This window comes from Boleophthalmus pectinirostris, unplaced genomic scaffold (assembly GCF_026225935.1).
Source record: "Boleophthalmus pectinirostris isolate CB_2022bp ecotype Guang Dong unplaced genomic scaffold, ASM2622593v1 HiC_scaffold_3, whole genome shotgun sequence".
In the NCBI taxonomy this organism is placed as follows: domain Eukaryota; kingdom Metazoa; phylum Chordata; class Actinopteri; order Gobiiformes; family Gobiidae; genus Boleophthalmus; species Boleophthalmus pectinirostris.
This window is the reverse complement of record NW_026571299.1, coordinates 10,162,841-10,174,521: the sequence shown is the minus strand read 5'-3', so window position 1 is coordinate 10,174,521 and position 11,681 is coordinate 10,162,841. Positions and strand designations below refer to the sequence as shown.

General features: G+C 39.0%; 1 protein-coding gene across 1 annotated transcript; it reads left to right on the top strand.

Annotated features, from left to right (window-relative positions):
* Positions 1-678: 678 nt before the first annotated feature.
* On the top strand, positions 679-11,302 carry abraa (actin binding Rho activating protein a). The gene is made up of 2 exons (XM_020927415.1): positions 679-1,278; positions 10,859-11,302. The coding sequence occupies exons 1-2, from the start codon at positions 679-681 to the stop codon at positions 11,300-11,302; spliced, it is 1,044 nt and encodes a 347-aa protein (XP_020783074.1).
* Positions 11,303-11,681: the final 379 nt, after the last annotated feature.

Genomic DNA, 11,681 nt, shown 5'->3' with positions numbered 1-11,681 from the left:
TCTAACACTTCTAATCACTGACCTGAACTTAGCCACGACGTAGGAATGTTGACACGGGATTTTCGAAACATCATCGCTTCCTTTACGATCAGCGCCACACTATTTAAGGGATCAGGAGCAGCCACTCGGGATTATTGCCTATAGACAGACCAAAGACGAGCACGCACAGCCAAACCAAAACAGGAAAACCAAACGGACAGGAGGTTTCTAGAAAGAGACATAAAGGAACCGAGTCAGAAGAATCAGAAGAAGCGGTGGACATTCATGAAGGACTTTAACACTGAAAGAAGAAGAGACACACTGAAGATTTGACGTATTTTTTGATACTTTGGGACAACAAAACAACTGAAACCAACTAAGACAACGGTGCTACTACTTTACTTTACCTTAAATTCAAAAGAAAATATCCAGGTACGTTAACTTTTGAGTAAGCTACAAGACGTTTTCATACACTGAATTTTGATATTAGCTGCGTTTTTTAAGGCTTTTAAGTTTGGGAACAGTGCTACAAATTGAAGTTGAGCTCATCAAACTACATTTTCATTATATAACATTTGAAACATTTGCTTCAGAATACGTCACTGTTAGAAGAAACATTTTTGGGATCAAGAAATTCAAGTGAATAAAAGTCACACACACGTATTTTTTTGGCAGAACGTTTTTATTTACGTTTTCAAAATGAGCACCGGTGGGACCACGGTTTCCCAGCAGGAGCCCCAAGCTTTCAAACGCGCAGTTAAGAAAATAAAATGCGCCGCAATGGTGGCAAACCTCGCTAAAAGTTGGCAGGGCTGGGCCAACGATCACTCGGACAAACAAGACGCGATACCGAGCGGTTGGATGCCGTCTTCCGTCGAGGAGGATTGCGAAAAAGCCAAAAAACACGTGGTGAAATTGAGCGTGACTCCGCGCGTGATCAACGCCGACGCCAGTGAACGCGGAGGAAGCACAATACGGACATGTACCGTTACGAAAACCGTGCAGCCGAAACGTAGCGAGTGCAGCAGCAGCGACGTGGTGAACGCTATCAAAGGCAAAATGGAGTCCGGCGTTGAAGAAACCAAACCATTTCTCGGGAACGAGTCGCCGACCAGGAGACGCCACATGAGGGCGATGCAGGGCGGCGGGGGAGTGGTCCAGGACAGGAAGCTGAAGCTGGCGGACAGGAAGTCATCGAGGAGCAGTAGCGTGGATACGGAGGACAGCGGGCTGGGAGAGGAGGAGAACGAGACCAAAGCTGAAAATGAAGAGAGCGTGAAGAAACCAGCCAGGCCCAAGGTAATTTACTGGTGCACGTTGTTTTATATTTGTGCTTTTTTATTCTAAACTAACTTTTATTTTAATGGTTTTATCCTCATCCCCGTGTGATTTGTGTTTTGTTTAATTTTCACATAAAATTTCTGGCTCAACGAAATATATTTCAAAGTTATCATGCGACAAATTGCAGCTTGTTAGGGTTTTTTATGTATGTTTGAAGTTGAACCTTAAAGACGCACTGTGTAACTTTTCAATAGTGGGTCCGTCACCTTCTTGTTTCTGTGGATATGTCATTGGTCTGTCTCGAATGTTCCACAGTTTGACAATAAACAGCTCTACCTTATATTTATTCAATTACAGGTGGTTTTAAAGTTCAAAAATACCTAGAAAAACTGAGAATTTGACTGTGAGCGGGGTTGACTCTCCACAGATCTGACCTGTAACTTGGTCCGGTTTGGTCTCCATGAAGATAGAAAGGTTTGAAGCCATACTGTGAAACATTCCAGACAAACCAATACCAGAAAAGTTACACAATACATCTTTAACTTGACCACTTTTGATAATTTCAGTGGGAAAAACTTTTGTTAAACCAGTGTCTCCCAAACTTTTTTTTTTTCTGGGGACCCATATTTTAAAACGTCACAAACCTTCACGACCCAAGTCAATAGAAATTATTCATGAATCACAAAATAAAGCTGGATTTCATCATTATTGAACATTAATGAGGATATTTTATTGTTGACTGAGTGATCGTGTCTCTCTGAACAATTAGCATTACTCAAGTTTTAAACAATGAAAAACAGTAATTGAAGCAGCAATAAAAGGGTCCATAAGTCACCCATTTCTTTTTCTTTTCAACATTAAATTGAACCAGCAATACTGTAACAAAATAGTCAATAACATAATTACTAAAAGATGAGAAATTATACAAAACATGTCTTAACATTTCAACATTTCTAATGAGATAGGTCGACCTGTGTGTGTTTTTGTATCATGTTCCAGTCCGAGGTGCAGGAGGAGAGCGCAGCAGCAGCAGATCAGGCGTACAGGCAGAACTGTATATTTCAGAGCTATATGCAGATCGTGACAAGGCAACCCAAAAAAAATCTTTTTCGACCCACCTGAGGGTTGCGACCCGGTCTTTGGGAAACAATGTGTTAAGCTATAGTTCTTAAAGGAGATCTAATTGCTGCGCCTGGAATGTAACACAGTATTAAACGGCAAGCTACTTCTTCAGTTCTGGTCAGACGCTGGTGGACACTGCCTTATATCTTGTGAGTTTCAGAGTAGTTTCAGTGTTGTTAGCTCCTCCCGGGAGACAGATATAAGGCAGTGTCCACCAGCATCTCACCAGAACTGAAGAAGCAGCTTGGATGAACTGTGAAACGTATTCGACCAAATAAACTTTGTCCAGTTGACGAATTGATTTTCTCCTTTGACATGGATTCTACCAGGGGATTTTACACACAGTATTAAACATATCTATCTCGAAACTGACACCACTGCCAGGCCATGTAACAGGTCAGATCTGTGGAGAGGCATGTCTAATCACAGTTTAAAAAGTTTAAATTTATTGCAAAATTTCTTAAGCAATAAAAAACCTGTAATTCAAAAGCGCAAAATAAATAAGTTTAATGCCATACTGTGAAACCAAACCAAAAACTTCACTATGGATGCAAACGTTCATGTACCCTTCACCAAAACATGTGGTGCACCTTTACTCTGTCTCACTTCCATTGTTTCCAACATACAGACGACTGCTTTTATTTAGGGCGCCTGATCCAAAAAACAGTAAGAATTTCGTATAGGAACATATTTAATAGATTCTACCTGCAAAAATCCAGTACCTTCAGGCCATTTCCACTCTTTTCTCCATTAGGCCTGGGTATCATTAAGAAGTTGCCGATGGTACATACCTTGATACATGGGCCACGATACGATACATATCTCAATACAGTGCACTTTTGATTCCATTTGATATATTTCCAAACGATTCGATACGTTTCAATAAAAAAATAGAGGCTAAATCATGGCTGTGTTACTAAATGTCTTTGTTAAACCACTTCTTGTGCAAAGTTCATATGAAAAAAAGCTAATTTTACTCATCAAAACTGTGAAAATGTGTTGCATAAATGAGTTTTCTTCCTCTAAACAAGCAACAAAACTAAAATAATTTAGTAAAATACACCAAAAAATACGATACTGATACTGTATCATCACATTAAACAATCAAATATATCGATATTTAAATATTTTTATACACTCCTATTCGCCATTTTCTTAGGATAAAAGTTGTGTCTCGGTGTCTTCTCTCGAAACTGAATTTTGCCGAAATAAAAGAATTCATCTTTTACACGGTGTAATTGTGTCTCGTGTTTGACCTTTTGCGGAGAACTACAGTAGCTTAATCTTTCCCGGGCCTGACGCTGCAGTTTGGGCACTTTTTACAATGCACCAACCTTCTCTAAAGTACAGGAAGTCAATGTCAGGCTGGTGAGAGTACAAGGACACGGATGTCAACAGGCTCTGCTCCTCACTGCGCCGTCCTGTCAGACTCCATCTCGCAGACAGCAGGTCAATGGAGCTTACAGCTTACATAAAACATTAGTACACACAGAAGGCTTTTACAGTGCTCCGGGCTGTGCTAATTTAAGGCTACAGCTCGGAAAATAAGAAGAATATTCAATTTTTTTTACTTACAAATACATTTTTTTTTTGGAGCTATTTGAGATTCCAGAATTTGAAGATGCATTGTGTAACTTTTTTTCTCGTGGAGGGTCTGTCAAATGCTTTTCTTCATGGAGATGTTATTGCTTTGTTTTCTGCTTTCTTTATGCATGGAGACCAAACCAAGCCAAGTTGCGGGTCAGATCTGTGGAGAGGCGACCCCGCTCACAGTCAGAATGCTTGTTTTTGTAGGTGTTTTTGAGCTATAAAACCACCTGTAATTGAATAAATGTAAGGTAGAGCTGTTTAATGTCATACTGTGGAGCATTCCTGGTAGAGAAATGGTATATCCATAGAAACAAGAACTAAAAAAGTTACATAGTGCAGCTTAAAAAGTAAAAACTACAAACGACACATATGGAATGTGGTAAACAAAAACTTAAAATAAACTTTAAAAAATACCTGCAGTGTGTAAATAGAATGTAGAAAATGTATAAATATGAAGAAAAAAATAATAATTAATGTATTGACACACAGATTAAAGGTGCACTGTGTAACTTTTCTGCCCCCTGCTTGTCTCCATGGAAGATAACACCATAAGGCCAAGTTACAGTTCAGATCTGTCCTTGTTATTTGTCATATAGTCTCGTGTGTGTGTGTGTGTCTGTGTGCGTATGTGTGTGTGTTCACGGTTACATACAGGGTTCCCACGGTCATGGAAATCCTGGAAAAGTCATCATGGAAATTGAAAATGCCATTTTGCAGGCCTGGAAATGTCATGGAATTCTGTAAATTCAATGAAAGTTTTTATACTTCTTTCACACAACTACAGTGTTCTGTCAAGTTCTCATTAGACTATTATGATTATTTCTGAACGTCTTTTTGTTTAAAAAAGATGACAATAAATGCACTGACAGTATTTTGAATGTTAAAAAACTATAATCCCAAACCATAAGGTGAGTGGAAAAGGTTAACATTTCATATTTAGCCCTAAAAGGTGCCATAAAGTCATGGAAAATTCACTTTAGGTCACAAAAAAGTCATGGAAAAAGATATAACGATGCATAAATGATAAACTATCTAAGCAAAGATGTCTCAAATTGTTAGTAAAAAATCATAGAAGTTTTTAAATAAGTTTGGAGTGAGTTCCTTGTTGTGGTATTGGTTTCTCCCCCTAACCCCTCCCCCCTGAAGTCCAGGCCTGCTCCCTTCAGAGTGTATTTATTTACATGTGTTCCACTGAGTTTTACGGTGGCGCCCCCTTCACCTTTTATAGAAGACAGTTCACAGAGTTCTTATGTACAGGGTTCCCAATCTTTTTCACTGACAAAGTTTCAAAACTTTTCCATGACCTAAAGTGAATTTTCCATGACTTTACAGCACCTACATGTGAAAAATTGATCAGACTTTTAGGGCTAAATATGAAATGTTAACCCTTTCCTCTCACCTTAGGGTTTGGGATTATAGTTTTTAAACATTCAAAATACTGTCAGTGCATTTATTGTCGTCTCTTTTAAACAAAAGGCACATACATTCGTAAATACCGTATTTTTTGGACTATAAGCTGCACTTTTTTTAATGGTTTGAGCGGTACTGTGACTTATCCTTCGACTTATATATTAAAATGTTCACACTGACAGCCGCGAAAAGGCGCTCTAAGCTCTGCTGTTACTATTACTACTGTACCACTGTCACTTCGCTCTACTGCGCATGTCTCCTGCAGAAAAAGCCTCTGTTCTCCTGCAAGTAGTGAAATATTTAGCCAAAAACAGTAATTGAGCAGCAGAAAGAAAGTTTGGAGTGAGCGAGAAACTTGTGAGGGACTGGTGGAAAGCGGGGATGGAGAACACAGCTTCATGGCAACCGGAAGGGTGCAACATGTAACTTTCGTGGAAATCATTGGATGGATCGACAAATCCTGGACTTCAGTGACACCGAAACCATCCTGTCGGGATTCAGAAAGACCGGAATAATTCTAACTGGAACTGATGCTGAGTCTGACGACAGCTACACAAAAGAGGAAGCTACTGTTTACCTCCAGAGGTCGTAGAGTTGCTCAGAAGTGACACAGAAGAAGTGAGGATAAAGAATTTAATGGATTTAGTGATTTGGAGTGAGATGTAGAGTTTGTTAAACTTGTTCTGTTCTGTTGTTTATGTTATAGTTTATCTGAAGAACTGTTCATATGTGACGTTAACAGTCTGTTGTTCTCTCTTCTATTGTTATTACTAGAACTTGACTTTTAAGATCAAACGTTGGTTCCTGGTCTCTGATTTTATAAAATAAATTTCCCCCAAAAAGTGCGACTTATAGTACGAAAAATACGGTAATCATAATAGCCTAATGAGAACTTGACATATTACTACACTGAACTATAGAGGTGGGACCAAGTCGTTGTTTTGCGAGTCTCAAGTAAGTAACAAGTCTTTTACCTCAAGTCCGAGTCAAGTCCCAAGTCAAAGACAGGCAAGTCCAAGTCAAGTCTCGAGTCACTGGCCCGTAAGTCCAAGTCAAGTCCAAGTCGTCTGCTTTGAGCTTCAAGTCATTTCAAGTCTTTAAACCAAAGTACCAAGTATATCTTAGATTTTTGCAATTTGTATGAATTTTAAGATAAATTGCACTTAAAAAATTCATAGTATATTTATCTATGAGTATTTATAGAGTATATAAGAGTAGAAACGTAAATTTCTCCTTTTTAAATGTCTTGACAAGATCTTAGTGTGAGTCATTACAGTCGGAAAAGAACGAATTCAGATTTAAAAGAGCTTCTCAAGTTTTCTCGAGTCACAGGCCTCAAGTCCAAGTCAAGTCCCAAGCCTTAGTCCATTTTATCAAGTCAAGGCTCAAGTCCTAAAAATATTATCTCAAGTCTGACTCAAGTCCAAGTCACGAATTGCAAGTCTCCACCTCTGCTGAACTATAAATTAAAAATGCACTGCGTAACTTTTCCGGTGACGGGTACAGCACGTCTTTATATCCACAGAGATGTTATTGCTTTGCCAATGTTCCACAGTGCGGCATCAAATGTATCAAACTGCTCCAGAAAAGTCCCGTAGCGCCACTTTAAGCTCTGTTATTTACTATCAAAATGAACCCGGCTCCAGCCCGCGTGAGTGTTGACCTTCAGTATTATCGCTTTATGAGTTCAAAGAGGCTTCGTGGAAACTCCAAGTGTCACGTCTTGAGTTTCATCCGTCCGAATACCAAGAGGATCTGGTGACAAACTGGCAACCCCGAGCAGCATTTTAAGACGGCCCTGCGGTTCAATCCTTAGCAACACCTGCAAATATTGTGTCAAACGTCAAATGAATCACACCAAATACTTTTTCCAGACCACTTATTTAACCTAAAGGTGCACTGTGTAACTTTCTATGTTATTGGAGACGAAAAACAGACCAAGTTACGGGTCAGATCTGTGGAGAGACGACCCCGCTTAGTCAGAATTCCTGTTTTTCTAGGTATTTTTGAGCTATAAAACCACCTGTAATTGAATAAATGTAACGTAGAGCTGTTTAATGTCACACTGGCAGAACAATTATATATCCACAGAAACAAAAAGGTGACGGACCCCCACCCAAAATATTATATAATTCACCTTTAAAAACAACTAAGACTTAAATGGGCTTAGAACTGTTATTTCTTCTTGTAGTCTGCACTGAAATGGAGCAAAGGATCATGGTCTATGTAGTTCCCTCTGTTTTTTTGTTGCTATTGCTGCACCATAACTCTTAATTTAAGCAAAGACACTTGTAATTCGATATATTGTGATGGTCCTTGATATTATTGTGAGAACTTTGATGATACGATATCACAATATTTCGTTTATTGTTACATCCCTAAAATACAGGCATATCTTAATACATAGGCCACGATACTATACATATCTTGATACAGTGAGCTCTGGATTCGATACGATATATTTCAAATCGATTCGATACGGTTCAATAAAAAATAACGGCTATATCATGTCTGTGATACTAAAAGTCTCTGTTAAACCACTTCTTGTGCAAAGTGAATATGAAACATGCACATTTTACTCATCAAAACAGTGAAAATGTCAAATGTGTCGAGTTTCTTTTGTCTAAACAAGCAACAAATCTGTTTACTCAGGCTGGCACCACCTAGTACCTCCACTCAATTTAATTTCTCTCCAACGACTAGATCAGAAATCGGAATACACTAGACGGTTTCAAGAACCCCCGAAGTTGTATATCACGCACCGACCAATCAGAGAAGAGCTGTGAAGCCATGACGTCAAACTCAAGCTCCTGTCTGGGTCCATTTTGTGGAACAGCACAACAGTAAACAAAGCGATCGAGATGGATGTAGACGAAGACAGACATTCTGTGTTGGCAACGATTCCTAAGATCAAAGATTTAAAGCCTGAAAAAAGAGAATGTTTGGTAAATTTTATCAAGGGGAAAGACGTTCTTCCTACGGGATTTGGCGCATTACATACGTCACGACCAAATAGCAGCGATTGGTTAAATTAAAAAGTAGCTGCCTACCGTCGAGCGAACGAATCCTAACGCTGCGAGGTCAGACGGTTTCCTCAAAGTGAAACCAGCTGATGAATCAGACAACAAAACTGTAGCGCTGTAACAAAATAACTGAGTAAAATATACCAAAAAAATATGCTCTTGGTGATATATCGATACAGCAGCCCATGATATCCATCAAATTAAACGATACGATATATTGATATTTCAGTATTTTTGCACACCCCTAATTCTGACTGTGAGCGGGATTGCCTGAAAATAGAAAGGTTTAATGCCCTACTGTGAAACATTCTAGACAAAGTAATCACATCTCCATGGAAAAAAGCATTTGACGGACCCTCCAACATTTATAATAATATTTTTGCACGCAGTAACTTTGAATGAATGTTGCTAAATCACCGTGTGCCGATGCTTTTGGGATTTCTCAGCAACATTAATTGTTTCTAAAGAAAAGACGGTCCCCTGCGTGTGATTTTATTTATTTTTTTTCCATTGAGTTGTTTTCCACACTGCTATATTAACTCCAGTCAGAGGCAGTCGTATGGATCGCTTTCACAGAAGACTTATTTAAAGATTTAGTGTGGCTAATCAAAGGGAGAAGATGTGGAGGAAAGGGTAGGGGGTCATGTCAGCACCGGAATATTTAAACAGACGCTACATGACAGGAGCATGTGCGGCAGACTTACGGTGTAGAATAAAATGGACCCTTTTCTGTCTTCATGGAGACCAAACCAGACCGAGTTACAGTCAGAATGGTCTAGTCTTGGTATTTTTGAGCCATAAAACCACCTGTAAATGTATAAATAAATGTAATCCATACAAACAAGCAGGTACATAGTGCATCTTTAAAGTATTCATGTCCTACTACTTTAAAAATACAGTCTCACTAGTCAAGCTTGTGTTATTGCTTCGTGGAAAAAAATGGGTTGTATAGCAACAGAGTGGAAATAATGTGGTATTTTTGCAGCCATATTTCTGAATTATTACCAAGAAAATATTAACCATGTTTTCTGATATTTCACAGGGTTCACATTGGGTTAGGTTTAAAGTGTCCATATTTTGTTTTATGTTGTAATGTTGTTTCTTCATCCTGGAGTTGTGTTTTGTTTCATGTTTTAACACAAAAAGGATTTCACATAGTTTATGAGATCTGTTAAAGTGTTAAATGTAGTGATACTGATAAAGACTGTGCAGATTTTTTAATTGAGCTGTGGAATTTCATGTATATATTTTTGTTTGCTCAAAAACACCGAGACTTGGGCTACGCTTATATGATGACGGTCTGAACAGAACAGAACGCTCAAAAGTGGAGTCGCGTTTTCACTTTTTATTCCACGTTTAGGCGAGCGCTTACGGGAGGAAATCTGCGTGAATTCGGTGATGAAAAAGTGTGTGGAACTCGATTGCGTGTGCATGCCAGGCGGCTCGGTGGTGACACTCGGTGGTGATGTATGTGACGTAAACGTGTACGTGACGTGAGCAGATCTGACCGGAGTTTTGTGTCTTGGGCCGTGTAGACAGAAACGCTATGGCAAAGTATATTCAACTTTTCAGATTTTTGCATTTTTAAGCCCCAAAAACGCCTTCACCGTCTAAAAGAAAGGCACTTCTGTTGAAATATTTTCTTGTTTTTACTTGCAAGTGTTCTCGTGTAAACAGGCCCTTGAACTCAAAACCTTTTGTCAGGAAGTTATCATGAATGTTCTAAAACAACCATTCAAATCATATTTAAAAAACAGGATTTTTTACTTTTCAGTCCAGTTAAAAAATGAAGTGGAGTAGAAAGTACAGTTACCTGTTCTAAAATGTAGTGAAGTAAACATAAAAAGTATCCACTGTAAAATTCACTCACATAAAGTACAGATACCAAACAATTGTACATAAGTAGTATACTTTTACTTTTGTACTTTGTTACTTTCCACCACTGTATCAAATGAAACAGAAAATGCACACCAAAGTTCTTGTAGAGTTGAAAATGCAAGGAACAGCAATTTAAAAGTGAAAAAAAAAAAAAAAAAAATGAATAGCACACCAAGATATCCAATTTTTTATTTTTATTTTTTATTACATTTTGGTAAAAAGTCTTAATCAGATGTTTTTTCTTGCTTTGGACCACAGTATAACACAATTTTTCAACCAAATACACTTGCTTTTATGGGCAGAGTACCTTTTTTTTGCCGTCTTAAAAATGTGAAAAAGAGAGAACTTCATTTTAAACAGTTTGCAGTGGTCCAAAGTTATTCCATTGGATAAAGTGATTTCTAATTAGATGGGGACAGATCACAGCAGACTTATTTTGACCTCAAGAGCGGCTTATGCAATGTAACTGTACTGGAACAAGACAACTTTTGCTCGTGGGGTTCTTGAACACACAGATCATACCAAAACAATACCACAATATGCATTTTTTAATCCAATCGCATTTTGTTTTCCAGATCAAAATCGCCTCTATGGGGGACATCAAGAGCCGGTGGCAGCAGTGGTCCGAGCAGCACGTCGAAGGCCAGAAACTCAACCCCTTCAGCGAGGAGTTTGACTACGAGTACGCCATGGGCCAGAGGCTGAAGAAGGGCGACTCAGGCTACGGTCGCCCCAAAGAAGGCTCCAAAACGGCCCAGAGGGGAGATCGCGCCCACAAACACATCCACCGCGAGATGGAGGAGATGGTGTGGATCATCAGAGACATGGGCTTCAAGGACAAACAAGGAAGAACCGTCATCAGCTTCGGGAGACTGTTCGATCGCTACGTGAAGATCTCAGACAAAGTTGTGGGCATCCTTCTCCGCTGCAGGAAACACAAGATGCTGGACTTCGAGGGGGAGATGTTGTGGAAAGGACAGGACGATGATGTTATAATTACGCTAAGAGAAGAAGAATGATGGTAACTTGTAATATTTATGTTAAGCTGAAAGAAGTAAAACAAAAAAAGGTTAGGTAAATCGAATCAAAACGTATTTTCTGTATCCAGGTCTCTTAAATTGTTCTTGCAATTTGGTTCAAACATTTTATTATTTACGTGGCTTTTCGGCAGCATCATCGCAAGTTTCCTCATTTGTTTCGAATAAACTTTAATCTGAGCCGTACCTGGAGGACTAAAAGGCAGTGACGGGGGAGGAGGGGCCGGGAACAGTTTGTAAGAAACAGAAACACCTCACTGTAATCAGGGCAGTCATGTGTGATGTCACCAACTACCTGAAATTGCAGAAGCCACTGAAAGCGGCACAAACTTAGATTTGTGATCAGGAAGCTGAAAATGTG

Bases quoted from the DNA above. Each gene is read 5' to 3' on its own strand.
- abraa (XM_020927415.1), top strand. From the start codon at position 679: ATGAGCACCGGTGGGACCACGGTTTCCCAGCAGGAGCCCCAAGCTTTC. The intron at 1,279-10,858 runs GTAATTTACTGG...TTTGTTTTCCAG, and splicing joins AGAAACCAGCCAGGCCCAAG to ATCAAAATCGCCTCTATGGG.